At 37.9% G+C, this 17,330-nt stretch overlaps 1 protein-coding gene across 5 annotated transcripts in view; it reads right to left on the bottom strand.

The window, feature by feature from the left end:
- The window catches only part of uckl1b (uridine-cytidine kinase 1-like 1b), a 43,216-nt gene that overhangs the window by 12,413 nt on the left and 13,473 nt on the right, over positions 1–17,330 (bottom strand). For 3 of the 5 annotated variants that reach the window (XM_089124383.1, XM_089124385.1, XM_039669930.2), the window contains exons 2-7: positions 16,352–16,545; positions 13,384–13,490; positions 9,382–9,552; positions 6,828–6,899; positions 6,546–6,735; positions 5,591–5,652 (exon numbers count right to left, since the gene is read on the bottom strand). In XM_089124383.1, coding sequence (XP_088980509.1) covers positions 5,591–5,652; positions 6,546–6,735; positions 6,828–6,899; positions 9,382–9,552; positions 13,384–13,490; positions 16,352–16,545 — 796 coding nt within the window. Of the gene's footprint in view, positions 1–3,083; positions 3,101–5,590; positions 5,653–6,545; positions 6,736–6,827; positions 6,900–9,381; positions 9,553–13,383; positions 13,491–16,351; positions 16,546–17,330 lie in introns of all 5 variants that reach the window. The other 2 variants (XM_089124384.1, XM_089124386.1) reach the window with 1 other exon arrangement.

The following is a 17,330-nucleotide window of genomic DNA, read 5'->3' as shown; positions in this document are numbered from 1 at the left end:
TTACGTTTTGAGTGGATGGCGAGCGAAATGGATGCCAATAAAATTCTGAATGGAAATTTTACTTTAAAAAGTTGCCAAATTCCATTAACAAGACCAAAGCGATCGGTGTGTTTTGTCGTTGTGAACTGAGCTATCATCATCGCAGCACGGGTTACATTGTACCAGACAGGGTTACATTGTGTGAGAGATTGTTTGCTACAAGTGAGAACGCGAGTGTGAAATTGAACACAGTATATGCCAATATTGTTAAAAAAACAAAAAAAACAATTGCACAATGCAAGCCAATCCACTTTTCCATGTTGATAACAGCATCAAATTGAGAAAAAAAAAATAATGTGAGAAAAAGAAAATCAAGAGACATTTAGAACATATAAAAATTGTGAGATAACTACGACATTAATGCGATTAATCGCGATTAAATATTTTAATCGTTTTGACAGCACTAATTCTAACATTATCAGGTTGAGCTAACGTTATATAACATTGATTCGTTTTATGTACATTTGCTCGCCTGTCTAATAAAGTACTGTACACGCAAGAGCGGCGTCTCATCAAGTCGAAGTTTGTCACAGACGAGCGGAAACCAGGGATATTACCTCACTGACAGGCGACAATGAACAGGGACAAGCCATTATTTCAAATAGGAATTTAAAATCTTTGGGAAATTGTAAGTACACAACTGCAGGAAATGTATCACACTGTGCAAGTGATTTTTGGGTATTTTATTATAAAAATCGTACATATTGTAGCTTTAAATCTATGCATCATATAAAGCACTTGTGTCTCTTCAGAAGACTTAGATCACACCACTCAGTTCATATGGACTTTTTTCATTTTTTTAAGTGTGATTTTGGTTTTGAGGACATTCAACGGATGGACAAAAAATGAAGAGAGAATATTAAAAAAAATCTTCATTTGCGTCACAAAAACACGTGTCTGTGTTAGTATCGACGCAAAGGGTGAGTAAACGATAACAGAAGCTTCATCAGTGGTTGAACTGTCCCATTTTACACACCACATTTATACACACGCAAACACAATTGATATTTCTTAAACTGGTGTAGTGATGTGACAGGATCTGCACTAGACAGATTAAACAGTTATTGCAGATTCCTTCCTCTCGTTTCAATGACGACACAATTATGATAGTGTAATGCATCACGGCGTACAGAATTGTGGCATGAGAAATCGTGAAAGAGTTTAATAGAGAGAATAAAAATTTGTGTTTTTTTGGTTTGCGTGAACCTCTTCTTTGAGCTGTGAAAGTGCTGACAGTCCCATGCAAATGCATCTTTCTGTTTTTGATCTTTTTTGAGAAAAATGTCAGTTTTGCTGTGGGTCCTGTTGTAGCTGTCATCCTCTCATTCACTCTCACTGACACAAAGGTCTGCTACATCCTGTGTCGGGGGCTGTACTTCCTCATGTTCCTCTCTCTCTCTCTCTTCCTCTACTCTCTCTCTCTCACACACACACACTCATCTGCTGTTGTTTCTAGCCCAACGGAAAAATGAAACTCTTTGTAGTAGACATAGGAAACTTCACTGCGTGCGAGACGCCGTGTTCAACAATAGCTACAGAGAACAGAGAGAGAGAGAGAGTGAGAGAGAGGGGGGAAAGAAAGAAAGCATGAGAAAGTAATAGAAAGAGAGGTCAAGGGGAGGAAGACAGCCACATATTTTTAGACACAGCATGCAAGGAGTGTGTCTGCTGTATAACACTCAAGGATGGAAAAAACAGAAGTTATCTGCCTCCCTCCTGACTGCAGCACAAACCATCTATCCTCCCATCTCATATCACATCATGAGGCATCCATCCCATGATGCTTTACTGCTGCTCATTACCAGACTGATCAGTGCTGGTTCCTCAAACATCATTACTGTGAATATATGAGTGTGGGTCAGTATCTGGTAATAAAGTTTGGCCCTGTTATTACTATTACTTTAATAATAATAATAATAAAAGATTTGTGTAAATCTCATAATCTCACCGGTCATGAACACTACTGGCTCATATTTCACCCCCAAAAAATTCAATTTATTTATTAAATTAAATATTTTTATATTTAATTTAATAAAATAAATATAAAAATTATACTCAACTAAAATATTACATTATAAACTAAATCAGTGTTATTGCTAAAAAAAAAATACTTTCAGTAATTGTAAGTTTAAATAAAATATGTTGCATGAAAAAACACAAGCTAAAATAAATAATTAAAATGTTGCCTTGGCAATTAAATTAATCTAAGTACTAAAATTATTACAAATAAAATAAAATAAAAAATAAATAAAACACAAATAATAAATATTTTTCTTATTTGAATATTACATAATAAATATGAACCAAGTACAAAATCTCTTAACAAATATTTCAATAAATATTTACTTAATGTAATTGGTATTTTATTTAATTATTTTTTTCATTTAAATATTAAACATACCAAACTAAAGTAAAAAAACAAAACAAAAAAACAACAGCACTAAAACTAACCTCAAAACTAATTAAAAGCAAGAAAAAGTTCCCATCAAAATTGCTCAAATTTAACTGGAAAAATAAAAAAAATATATATATTTTTTACAATATTATTAAATACTACAGAGTATATAAATAATATTAACTTGAATTAAAACATAATATAATAAACATAATATATTACATTGAAATAAAACATAATATAATTTGGGGATTTTAGGGTGAAATATCCCAGATTTGTTTTCATGATATTCAAACTTATTTGATTTATTATTTGAAACCTGACCCACACCACTGCCTAATAATGGCCAAAATGACAGTTAGTAGTGAACTTAAAGAGACACTGCCCTCTTTTGGTCCCTACAGGAAGTGAAGTTGAGCTCAGGAGGAGGACGATCCCATCATGCAGGGAGGGGGACAGTTATAAGAGGCAGTATAAGTGTCCCCTGTGGACTGATCTGAGGCCAGTGTGTTTCTGCATTAGTAATACTCTGAATATTATTATCATTTGTGAATCTGATTGTCAGGTCTAAGCCCAGATCAGTGCTGAGGGGAAACTTCAGTGCAGGCAGTGACAGGAAGTGAGAAGACAATGAGCAGTGCTACTCTACCTGACGCTGAGTTCACGCTGTGCCACCGCAGGGGGGGGGGGGGGGGGGATAGAAATGGAGAGAATAATCCAGTGCGGTGAGGAAGCAAGGCCAAACAAAACGTGTCACACCAGTATTACAGAAAATTAACAGGCCCACATAGAATCTGTGACTTTTTTTTTTTTACTGATTTTTAGGAGGAAATATGTGGGGTAATTTCAGGGAGCGGAGTATATTTCATTCCTATTGATAGGTGAAAGAATAATCAAATCGATCAAATATATTCAACAAACAAACAGGCAAAGGCCAGGAAATGTCTAAAGGTTTATGAAGGGGCGGCTGTCCGGATGTTTATGTAAAATACAGATCCCTGTGGGCCTGAAAATGAGGAACATCATTTGCTGTTCAAAACTAAAGTCAGTGATACAAACCACATGACAAGTCAAATATTAGTCCACTACAAAGCATTCCCAAACTCAACACGCACAAGCGTTAATTAAACTGCTTCTCATGATTATCGCTCTGATATATCAGAAAAAAACATTTGGGAGGAGACGATGAAGGTCAAAGTAAATATAAAAAATAAACAGGCTGTTTATTCCTGAATTATGGACCTTATTCAGAACAGCGCCATGACAGACATGAAAGCGAGGCGGTGAGGGATAAACTTACCATGTTTTCAATGGCATTTGCTGTAAAATGTTGAAAAAAGCTCATTTTTTATACAGCTCATTCTTTTGCCTACTGAATTGTCTTGGAAAGTCAGCAATTGAAAAAAAAGGAAATTGTCTTCAATCAGCAGAACAATCATAAACACATTAAATAACAGTACAACCCACTGAAGAGCATGGCTATCCCTCACAGCCTCGCTTTCATTCCCGCTAAAATCAAAGGCCTCGTTTACACAGCATGGCTCAAGTGACACAAATCTGTTTTTTTTTTCCTCTCATGTGGCACAGATCGGATATGAGCGGTGAATGTTTAAGCAGGAAAAAACGCATGGATTCTGATTTTCTCAGATCGGATTCAGGCCTCACTCATATGTGGTAATAAATCGGATATGAATCCGATACGTGCATTTGCGTGTGCCATGTAAGCAGACAAATCAGATATTCCCCAGTAAATGCGAGTCGTACGTCATTAAAAAAGTGCGCAATTATAGGCGTGATGGAAGACAAAGGATAGCTACGTATTGCATTCACTTGAAGAAAAAAAATCTACTCTGTTTTTCTGAATTAATGAGTTAATTTTTCATGAGAAAAAAAATATTTTGCTCTGTTTTTCTGAATTAATGAGTTAATTTTTCGTGAGAAAAAAAGTTTTTGCTCTGTTTTTCTGAATTAACTCAATTTAACTTAATTTAGAAAAACAGAGCAAAAAAAAAATTCCATGAAAAATTAACTCGTTAATTCAGAAAAACAGAGCAAAATATTTTTTTCCTCATGAAAAATTAACTCGTTAATTCAGAAAAACAGAGCAAAATATTTTTTTCCTCATGAAAAATTAACTCATTAATTCAGAAAAACAGAGTAGATTTTTTTTCTTCAAGTGAATGCAATACGAATCCTACGAATGGAGGATTCATGTGTTTTGGGTCGAAGAGTCGAAGAGTGCTGGCAAAAATGCAGCTTGTTAATGTTACAGAAATAAATCCGTGTTTGAAGACATTTCACGAGATGTGGGGAGGCACGGATGTAAGTGCTCGTGGCTACAGTGCCAACAAGGGCTCTCTTTGTTTTCTCCGCGGTGCGAGACCAATGTTTTGATGACTTTTCAAAATATTGTGGAAAGAAAAACACTGGATAATTTTATTCGCGTCTGTATCCATTGAATTTTGTGCTGTTTTACTTAAATTTCCGTGTCAGATCGTCTACATTTGGTTGTTTCAGCAGTGTATAGTGTAAATGTAAAAATCGGATACTTTTAAAAGATGATGTAAGCAGGTCGTCAAAAAAAAAAAAAAATCGGATATAGTCAGAAAATCGGATTTGGGCATCAAGACATGCAGTGTAAATGCAGCCAAAGATGGCGCTGCTGTGAATAAGGTCTATAAAGAACATCTATTAGTGAATATCTCACAAAGATTAAGAATTTAAGTTTCGATTTTTTTTCTGAAATGTATTGCAATATTGGGGGAATAACTTAAAATTAGAGATGCACATATGATATTGGCGGATAAAAGCAATTATGTTCACAATTGGCCGATTATATCCTGTCAATCAAAAGGGACGAAAAAACATGTCAGACTGCAACTCATACAGTGTGTGAAGAAAATGCTTTGTGTTGAAAAGGGGGTCTGACATTTTTGTGGATTTTTTTTTTTTGGAACCACTGGTCTGCAGTTAGTTTATAAGTCAATTATATCATCCACAAGGGGGCGGTATTACACCTGAAAATCATGATAACCAAGAACCACCACGATGAAATGGTGCATCAGATTGGGACCGTCATCTACCCAGTATCTTTGATTGCTTTTAAATGCTAAATATGAATATATTCTCAACATACTGTATGTGTGCTGTGCTTACCTCCTCCAGCTGACTGTGCACATGCTGCACGATGAGATCAATGGCCACCATGTTGCCGCCACCTACAGGAGATAAGCACAGGAACCAAAATCAACATCACTAACAAAGCTGCTTTATCCCTAAAACCGTATTCTGGACAAATGTGGGCAAAATAGTTATGATTTATTTTTAAAAAAATACTTCCCTTGATCTGAGCGGTATAAGACTTGGCTACTTTTTCTAAGTTTGCCTCCTGAACACACTTTTTTTTTTTGACTCAATTCTACAATGTTAAGTGGGTGAGAAATAAAAACTCCTTAATCTTGTATTTGGGTCAAAAATGGGCACCCATAGAAATGAATGGGAAAAACTGTAATTTAGAGCGCTCTAAAATAAGCCAAAATAAGACACTAAGTCACTTCATCTTTAGGTTTTAGCTCTAAGATCCTATTGGAATGATATTTTAATGTAGTTAACAAAAATGTAAAAAATAAAACATAAAAATAAGCATAATTTACATAGAAAATATGGTACTTTTTGAAGTAAATAAATTCAAAAATACCCCCAAAATAAAAAAAAAACCCACCATGAATGGATAGACAAAACTTTATTGAAGAGAGTGATATAACATTTATAATAAATAAAAATTAGGATCACACCTGAGTCCCCTGTGCCCACATTTGTCCACAATTACAGGATTAAGGTCTATAAAGTGAATACGGTTTGAGGGCTACAGCAAGCCTTCAAGGTCATCAAAACAAGCATAAGCATTTTTCATGGATGTATGTGATTGGTCATCAAGACACATGTGATCCAAGACGGCCGTTACGCCAATTCTCCCATGGTAGAAATGAATCCCATACTACAGTGAACTCAGCATTTGTATACTAAATAACTAAAAAAAAAATTAATAACACACAACAGTATATACCATGTTAGATTTAGAGTAAAATCTCATTCTGAAAGCCTCACTCACCACGTGGCACCACAATATCCGCCAGTCTCATCGTGGGCTCGATGTATTGTTCAAAGGCCGGCTTCACAAACTTGTTGTATTGTTTGATCACTCCCTCAATGTCGCGGCCTCGCTCTGTGATGTCCCTCCTGAGCCTCCGTACCAGCCGGATGTCAGAATCCGTGTCCACAAAGATCTTCATGTCCAGCAGCTGAGAAACAGATGGGTGATGCTCCGGATCAGCTCAGTGATAATGATATTTGCCAGCTTCTCACTATCACATTATGAAAGACAGTTGTTTACCTTCAGCAGCTCCTTATCTGCAAATGACATGATGCCCTCAAATATAATCACACTGGCTCCATACACCGTTTTCTGCAAACAGATAAACACTCATTAAAACTCAAGCAATAAAATATACTACGTATTCTATGTGTAATTATTTTGTGTACACCAAGCAACTTGCCCTACAGGTCAGAAGCGGAATTGTCCATTACTGCGGTCGTAAATAATTTGTCGCACGTGCACTCACGCACACGCTCTCTGTTTGTCCAGCACCGGCTTTGCAATCATGATGACAATGCAAAAGCTACCCGGCTGCCAGGTATCTTAAATGTAGTTGTAGTCTACTGTCGAGTATGCGCCACCAATTGGCAATTGTAACGCTTGCCGTAAAGCAAGTCAAATTTGTAGTTTTCTTATGTCTGATTCGGACTACAGAAACGCGACCCCAATCTGGAAATCTTACATAGTGTGGATATATCAGTTAAAGGACCGTAAAGCGGTTGCATTTCACCATGTCACGACTTGATGAACCACTGAAACGATTTTAAAAAGATTATTTTAAAGGGCTACTCCACCGTTTTTTCATATTAAACTATGTTATTCCCTTAACTAAGACGAGTTGATACTTACCTCTCTCGTCTCAGTGCGCGCACTCAATCGCTCTGGCGCGCGAGACACTTTGATCTCACTTAACTAGCCCAGTTCATTCAATATGGGCCAAGCAGAGAAGCGATCAAACACCTCCACGTTTTCCCTATTTAAATACAGTTACACGAGTGGTGTAACTCGACCTAGGACGGTGACACAAAATAAAACGCGCTTTTCTAAGCGTGTAAAATGGATTACTATATTGTATGGCGGAATACCACAGCAAGTGATTGGGAGCACTTCGACTCGCCGCAGTGATATCATCACTCGTGAAAAGTCCTCTCCCCCCTCACTCTCCGGAGTGATGATATTACTGCGCCGAGTCCATAGTATAAGCCGAGTCGAAGTGCTCCCAAGTATTCCGCCATACAATAATATAGTTATCCACTGTACACGCTTAGATCGAGTTACCGTCCTAGGTCGAGTTACACTACTTGTGTAACTGTAATTTAACCCTCTGGGGACTAAGCCCTTTTTGGTCCGTTTTCTCTAATTTTACATTTGGGCTTATAAACTACAGTATATGTAATGGAGATGGAACACTATGTGTTTGGTATCTATGGATTCAGAAGACCCTAAGCTAACATAAGCATGCATGTAATGTGTTTATAAAGGAAGTATGAGTGAAAAATGGACAATATACTAGAGAATTTCAAAAACGGAAATTCGATTTTTGTCATTTATTTCTGAAAATCACACAACAAAAGTGATCAACAGTTTTTGAAAAAAAAAATATTTGTCAATGCCTTTGCTTGACAGACATGTGTAATTGTTAAATAAAATGTGTAAAGAACAATGGAAAATCTAACTTTATTTACAAATAGTCCCAGGCATTTTTCTTAAGAATGCTTTCTCCTCGTCACTCTCCAGTAATTGTTCCAGAGCCTGTTCCACCGTAAATCGTTTACTGCTTGCCATCATAAAAGTGATAAAATGCTAAAATAATAAATAAATAATGCTATAATTGCATATATATATATATATATATATATTATAACTCTTCTGACTCTTCTATATATTATAATTTTTCTGTAAAGCCTTTGTTTATACTCGACGCGTCCATTCACTTTCTGTTGTCTCCTCCACTCGACGCTGTTTGCGTCATATCCCTTACTATATAGTACCACCCCTTGCAAGGCTACAGAGTCCTCCGATTTGCTAGAATACGTCATGGTAACCTTCCCCTGATTGGGTAAGAAAAATATTTCTCCATCTGCAATTTTTCCATTGGTTGTTGCTCGTGAATCTACCAAACATCGATTTCCATGGCCTTTGACGGTGTGTATACAAGCCGGCTAAGTTATCACTGTTTTCAGCGGAATCTAAAGAAGACGACAAAAAAGCACCTCTCGATCATAAATAGTTTTTAAGATAAGTACACATTTGTAATAGTATGTAATTTTGGGCGGTAAACCCAATCCATCCCCAGAGGGTTAAATAGGGAAAACGTGGAGGTGTTTGGTCGCTTCTCTGCTTGGCCCATATTGGATGAACTGGGCTAGTTTAGTGCGATCAAAGTGTCTCGCGTGCCAGAGCGATTGAGTGCACGCACTGAGACAACAGAGGAATGTATTAACTTTTCTTAGTTAAGGGAATAACATAGTTTAATATGAAAAAACAGTGGAGTAGCCCTTTAAGGAAAAAAAATCTTACTTAGTGTTGCTTTAAGTGTGATTCTAGTAGAGAGACGGTAAACCAGCAACATTTAATATGGAGAACTTAAACTGTATTTTAAGCACTTTTCAATATAGTTGATTAATATTGCAGTTGGCCACTTTTTCAAAAGGTATCTTGCTTGTAGTTAAGCCATTTTAAATCCATGAAGCAGTTTTCCCAAAAGTGATAATTTACATAAACCTGACATTTTTCAAGCTATATAGAAATAGAAATATGAGGAAGGTCAAAGCCGGGTGTTTCCACTCACCCATTCTTTCTGCCGTCCGTGCGTGGTGAAGTCATACACTGGGATCTTCACACTCTTTCCCTGCTTGAGTTTGCGGAGTGTGTGCACCAGCAGGCTGAAATCAAAGGCGTCTGGATGGTCAAAGTTGTAATCGTTATTAGCGGCCAGCAGCTGCTGTTCGGGCGTCAGAACCTGCAGGAAACACGTCACAACAGACGCTCCAAGGTTACACCTCTGGTCAGATATCTGCCAGCGGTGTGCTTCCAGATCAAGGCTGATAATAACCGAAAGGTCATAGGTTCAAGCCACACAAGGGGTGATCTGTCCTTGAGCCAGAAACCCAAAAATTCCATTGCACTTGCAACGTAAGTGATGAGTGTGCATTGCAGTGCTTTTACCACAGGTTAGACATGACGCACAGGGGTAATCTATGGTAAAATCACTGTAACACACAACCATGAGAGGCTTAATACTCCAATAATAATGGCAGCAAAAAGCAATCTAATAATTATTAATTAAAAAATATTTATATATGAATTAATTTAATATTTTTAAAAATATTATAAACCATTAAATATTATTTAATAATATTACGTATTACTAATAAAGCAGATTTAAAAAAATAGAAATAAAAGACACTGATATGGAAGCAAATAAGAGACATAACTATTTGAAATTTAACAGCCATTGAATACTTAGTTTTGAAATTTTTAATTTTGAAAAACATTTATCAGAATTTATTTGCTCTGAATTCACCCCTTTGAAATTATTTTACTCTGGAAACCATGCATCTGAATTTATTTGTTTCGAATTTACCTTTGAAATTTAAATAGGCCTATGAAATTTCTTGATTTCTATTTTAAAAACCTGAATTTCAATAAATATTTTTCAATGCTCACAAATTCAGATAAAAAAAAAAAAACGAACTTACAGAATTTCTGATAAAATACATTCAGGTTGATCAAATTCGACTGCTCAAATTCAAGTTAAATATTCACATGGTAACAGGATAGGGAAAACAGCTGAGCCTGTGTAGTCTATGGTAGAGACAGAGCGTATTTAGGCCACGCCCACGCCGGGGGGAAAACAATTCAACCGTCTCCATTGATTTGCATTGCGAAAGCCTGCCTCCTTATAACATAAGAAAAGACAGAAAAAATGCCTAAAAGCTGATGTGTGACAATGTGTACAGCAAACAAACTAAAAACAACAACAACAACAACAAAAAAAAAACGGAAACACATTTTTGTAAGCTTCCGAACTGTAAAAGCCAGCCTTTAAGGAGACAAAAGTATAGGCTACAGCCAATATAAGACGTGAAGCATCAGCAGGAAGAATGGATAAATCTCCTCTTCTCAGGTTCACAAAGGGTGGTGAAATAAGCTAACGACATGGTTAAAATTATGAATGTTTTTTGTTTGTTTGTTTAACAATACGTCACGTTCCAGTGGGCGTAGTTCTCAGAGTAGTAGCAGACAGCTTATAAAAAATTATTTATGGGTTATTTCGCTTGTTTGCTGTACACCTTGTCTCACAACAGCTTTTAAACATTGTTTTGTTTTTTGTTATAAGTCATAAATGACAAGGAGGCACCCTCTCGCAATGCAAATCAATGGAGACGGTTGGATTGTTTCCCCCTCGGCGTGTGCGTGGCCTAAATACGCTCTGTCTCTACCATAGACTACACAGGCTCAGCTCTTTTTCCTATCCTGGATAGCCCGGATGCTACCATGTGAATATTTAACTTGAATTTTTCGATCTGAATTTGAGCAGTTGAATTTAATCAACCTGAATGTATTTTATCAGAAATTCTGAAGTTCATTTTTTTTAATCTGAATTTTTGAGCATTGAAAAAAAATATTCATCGAAATTCCCATTTTTAAAATAGAAATCAACAAATTTCATAGGCCTATTTAAATTTCAGAGGTAAATTCGAAACAAATAAATTCAGATGCATGGTTTCCAAAGTAAAATAATTTCAAAGGGGTGAATTCAGAGCAAATAAATTAGATAAATGTTTTTCAAAATCAAATATTTTAAAACTAATTATTCAGTGGCTGTTAAATTTCAAATAGTTATGTCTCTTATTGTTTCCATACACTGACTGCTCTCACCTTTTGACTAATACATTTCCATGATTTTTCACAGGGGAAACTGCGAAAATGTGACTAAAACGAACAATTTTATCAATTTAAACTAAATGTTGGACTCAATATAGTGTGCCTTACAACTTACTAAAGATCCAGTGATCCATGGATATTGACATGCAGCCAGGAATCGTGTTCATGACATTTATGTTTGCCTGATTTCGACACCGGGGACATAAAAGCAATATAGACCTAAACATAAAGCAAATTTGCCTGTAAACGCTTTATATGAATACAATATAGGTAGGTCTAAATCCGGGTGATCACATATCAGTGTTATATATAGCCTATATCGTCCAGCCCTAAAAATTGATAGTTTTTTTTTAATTGGTCAGTGTTTATTAAAAAACATCCAATAATGCAGAATATGCAATGATACATATTTAATTGATGAGTTGTTAATATAACACTACAAAATATACAGGTATGGTTTTACACCTAAATTCAGCATATTTGGCACAAAATAATAACTGCAAATCCACCTTTCACTGAGTCCAGTTGTTTCTGTGAATTGCAGCAATCCATTTGCTCCTCTTTCTATAGCAGTCTGTAAAAATATACTCCAATTTTGTTGTCAAATCTAGTTGCACAGTCAATCGCAAAGCTCTTTCCCACTTTATATGTGTTGTGTTTGTTTTCGCGGCATTCACTCTGAAAACAAATACAGCCGCTCAGTCTTTTTGCCACTCACTGTGAGTGACTGCAGGCACTCCGGCTGACGGTGACGTCACGCGCATTCCCTCTATATATATATATATATATATATATATATATATATATATAAAATATTGCAACTTTCGACTTTTTGCGACTTTTCAAAACTGTACTAATTTCCACAATTTTTCCATTAATTAAATATGTTAATCTAAGCATGAACTCTCTGTATACGAGTTGCACTAATTCATATTCTCCAGACAAGAGAACGTGCTCAAAACACCTCCATTCTTCCTGGAAGGATATATTCTCGTATTTGCCACCCAGCCTGCAGAGACAGTGCCAGACTCCGGAGTAAACGAAGTGTGTGGTATTATTACCCCCCTCCTCTCGTTGGGCACACGGCTAAGGCCAGCTGAACTAAAATTAGGAGGAACATTTACACACAGGTACACGTCGCACACATACACAGGGTACTTTCTTCACTGTGTTATTTGGCCTTTTCCTCTCATATAAAATGTAATGATTTCTCTTCAGATATGCAAGAACAGCTGGTAAACCATTTAAACGAATGCCTGACTAGTCTAGGATATCTGCTGTGATCCACCTGACAGGGTCATTCGCATTCCTGTCTGTTTAACAGGGCTTACTCAAACGTCATTAACACACAACGGCTTGTGTTTTAATGCTGGGCTGCTTACGGCTGTAAAGATGCTTGAGTTTCTCGGCAGCACACCTGAGATGTTTCTCTGGCAGACGTGAGAGGATCTGAGAGGCGTTTACTCTGAGATTCCACAAAGACTTAATGGATTATATCAAACAAACCATCGGTTTTGGACCACATTCGGGTCAGTTTTTCCATGTACTGTGTGATAACTTCACGTTTGCCATGAAATTGTAAGTGAGCAATTTCAGCCATATGGCTAATTTCTGTAGTTTGGTTTGCTTCAAACATAAGCTCTCTCTCCTAAACCCTGCCCACAAAAGACATGTCAGCGAACACTCAAAATAAGTCACAGCCAGAGAGACAGCAGTTTGTTATTGTAAAAAAAAAAATAATAAAGAAGTGCCACTCCCCAAAATGACTTATTATTGCTGTGTACAGAGCTTAGGGCTGTCACAGATATGGGTGTGATTTCCCAGATAGCATGTCAGTAATATCTGTAGTAGGTAGCATGAACGTTTAATGTGCGAGAGATATACAATGAGATGACGGCGTTACCTTGTAGAAGGAATCCATTGAGAGAAGAACGACCCAAGGAACATCCAAAGCCTCGATTATTTTACGAGCAACTGTTGTTTTGCCTGAGGCGCTGCCTCCACAAAGCCCTATGGGTAAAAAAGACCAATAAATTGACATGTGACGACGGTCGACGATGAATGTGATGGTGTATGAGTTAACAATAGGGATTTTCACACTTGATCTAGTTAACTCTAGGTCAATAAACCTTGGGTCAATAAACCTTGGGTAAACAGAATTATCTTAAACAGGTAAACAGGTTATCTTTCTTCACATTTCACACTGCTCAGTTTACCTCAGGTTAACAATTAATCCTGGGTATTCATGAGCGGATGTTTCACTGTATACTCGTAAATCCTGGGTTAATGTCCTTATTTGCATATTTGCAGCCAGTGTCACTGATTGGACGAACGCAGCACGCGACCCGCTTACATAAAGGCTCTAGCATTGCACATCCTCGTATTATACAGAGGCCAACCTTTGAGGTAGATCAAAAAAGTTCAAAGTTGTCCTAAGACAAGAACGGGTATTGTTCAAAATTAATGTATGACTTTGATGAAAGGTTTAGATCCACTTCAAATGTTATCGTAGCCAATTATCAAGTTTATACTAAACTATAAAATCAAAAAGTTAAAAAATAAAACTGTTCCTTTGTCATGTTTTCTGACACCATTTGACATTTTCCCCATAAGCATTGAAACATAACCTACTGTTTATACAACACGCTGTCCAAAGCATGTGAATATGAGGCATGTGATTGGCTGCCAGTTGCGATTAACACAGCATCATCTCACACAGCACAAGTTTAGCGTTGCAATGCGGCGTTAACAGCGCAAAAGGGGTTTTATTCCTGCTCCAGATCAGGAATTTATTACCCTGGGTAAAATACGGCACTTACCCACTTCTAAATTGCTTCACCCGGAGTTAAAGGCACACTATGCAAGAATTGTACCTTAATATAATAGCTTTTAAGTCAGTTCGGTGGTAAACAAACTCATAGTAGGGCGAATCATCCTGGAAGTGAAGCTTGGGGGGGACGCCGCTGGAAAAACCAGCAATGCAAGTTTGCGAGGAAAACACAGTCGGAAGAGACTAGGAAAAGGAAAAGAGAATGAGCCTCTCAACCCGTAAATAAATGGATCGATCCGCAAGTTTTGTTTGAGTTCTTTAATGTTCTAGTGGGAGATCTTTTGCCAAGGTTTTTCTATCTCATCAAAACTGAATATGTTCATCAGTGTTTACAGTCTATATCAAGCAGGGACACATTTGTGTGCATTTTGTGATTTCACCGGAATGAATCAAGTCTCCGCATCGGCGATGGATTGAAGAGCGCGTCCGAGTGAAGAATGCGCGCGCGCCAAAAGAGACACTACGTATCTAATACACCGAAAGCAGCGGACACGAGCGCTCAGCTTGAGTTCAAAAACAAATTTTAGCGCTAGATCTCTTATTTAATGCAAAAAATGCACACTATGCAAGACTTTTACCATAATATAACAGCTTCAAATGGGTCCGGTATTTGTTGACCGACACGAGCTGGCCTGTGTGCGTCTCTCCTTTATGTTGAGGGTGGTGTCCGTCCGCCCGTAACATATTGGGGGCTCGTCCGGGATCAATAGTTTGATTAAGTCGGACTTCAGTGTGTAAGTTAGTGTTACTTGCGAGACTTTTTGAAGGCTACAACATTTTGGCGAGTATTCTGGTGTGCAATTATGATTGTCTGTTTATTTGTTTAGTCGGTGGTTTATTTTATTTTTGGTGGATATCTCACGAGGGGGCTCGGTGGGAAGCCTCGAGCTGAGTACGCCACTGAAGATTGCGTAGATATTTAGGATTTTTTGGGGGGGTTTTGAATATAGTTAGTTAGAGTAGCTGGACAACATTTTTGCCTATCAGAATACTCTTTAGTTTAGTTGTATAGCTTGTGTTATCTGTTGGCATATCGCCTATTTGATTGAGCGCTGGTGTAGCCTACTAAGGTTGTACAAGCGTATTAGGTAAATTTAGGGGTGGACATTAGAATTTGTGGTCGTTTGTAGCCTGTATTGTGCTTTTTGCTTGACCACTTTAGACATTTGCTACATTGTAGTTGAGTCGCAGTTTAACCTGCTTAGGTGAGTTTTTTATTTTATTTTTCCTTACGTGATTTTGGTTTGATTCAAGTGTCTGTTCGCATTTAGAATGGCAACAGAGGAAGCATTTGTTAAAGAACCCTCTACTAAATTGGGGGCGGTAAAACTCCTAAGCGGTGAGCAGCCGGTAACAAGAAGTGGTCGAATGAGAACGTCCTCGTCTCAGTTCTCGCGCATGCGCCCATAAGGAAGTAATGGAATAGTCGAATAAAGTCTTTATTTATGTTTTTTTTCGCACAAAAAATAGTCTCGTCGCTTGATAAACTTATAATTGAGCCGCTGTAGGCACATGGAATATTTAAACCTTTTCTTTAATGACTTGATGGGCCGTCAAGAGCCAGTCCCTTAGGCAGTCTATTTAGGACTGATCTAGCTCTCAGATTCAATCAAAAATATCTTTATTTGTGTTCCGAAGATGAACGAAGGTCTTACGGGGTTGGAACAGCATGGGGGTGAGTAATTAATGACTTAATTTTCATTTTTGGGTGAACTAACCCTTTAAATTTGGCTGCAACTTATGAGGTTGAGCTCACTTCTGCTGAGAAACGTAGCAAAGAGACAGTCAAAACTGCTTTACAAACTGCTTTGCGGTGCAGAGACCAGTCTATGGCAGATGCTCTGCGTGAGTGGTATTTACGACAGTAACATTAAATACAAGTACTCCACAGCGACTCTAGGAGTTGCTGTTTGACAAAAACGGGATTCCTGCATAGTGTGCCTTTAAAATCAGGGTTTAAAGCGACAATAACCCAGGGTTAAGCACAGTGTGAAAATCCCTAGAGATGTTTTCTTTCCCTGGAACGCTTTACTATACCGACCAATAACAAAAGCTTCTTTGGACTGGGTCCCGTGCTCATTGTACCAGGGTGGGCGCCCGGCTGTGTAGATGGTCCTCTTACTGGTCCGCAGCAGCGGAGGCTCGGATTTGCACTGGCTGGTGGATCGTTTCCGTGGCGACAGGCCGGTGTTGACGGAGGGGAGGAGCCTGTCCAGAGAGCCTTCGCCACCGCCACTGTTGAAAAGAGGAAATGAGATACAATGAACAAGAGAAGCTGCTGTTTCCTGTGTGAATTCTGACTTCCTGATCACAAGATGTACAGAGACCCAAGGGGGTAATCCATCAGCCGGAAGTTGAAGCCTCGCGGGAGCCGCCATTGTAGCAGAACTTCACCTGCTGTTAGCATCCCATTGACTCCCATTCATTTTGGCGTCACTTTGACAGCAAATAACTTTACATCTGAGGCGTCCAAAGACTTAATTTGTCCACTATTTATTTCTAAAGAAACATGACAGTGTATAAAATGCTCCATTACTTTGTATCTTACGTTACAGCCCCGTAGAAGCCGTTTTTGTAAAAATAGGCTAAAGATTGCGTCATAACCACGGGACTTTCTGTCGTACAACAGAGACATTACCGTATAGACAGGAGGAGAAGCTCGAAGGCAATCTTTTACTGTCTATGAGGCAATCGGGGGGGACATGAAGGCACAAAGTCAAGGTAGAAGCCCATAAATAGAGTGTCCATAAAAGCAACCGGACAAAATATTTTGACGTTTTTGAGGAATTAGGTGATTCAGATTTGTCTTGGCACAGCTACTAGAAGATTTACGACTGTCGTCGCGCTCAGTTTGTCGTCGTGCCCGATTATTGCACGTCCTGCATCAGACAGGAAGTTCAATAATCGGGCTTCAGTCTTCTCCGTTGAAATCAATGGGGTCGCTGTGTCCATTTCTTTTACTGTCTATGCAAAGACCCCAGTTCATTCGGTGGCCATCACGGTTAACGCCCCTACCCTAT

This window comes from Pimephales promelas, chromosome 20 (assembly GCF_988280905.1).
Source record: "Pimephales promelas chromosome 20, fPimPro1.hap1.1, whole genome shotgun sequence".
Classification (NCBI taxonomy): domain Eukaryota; kingdom Metazoa; phylum Chordata; class Actinopteri; order Cypriniformes; family Leuciscidae; genus Pimephales; species Pimephales promelas.
This window is presented reverse-complemented; position numbering and strand designations above follow the sequence as displayed.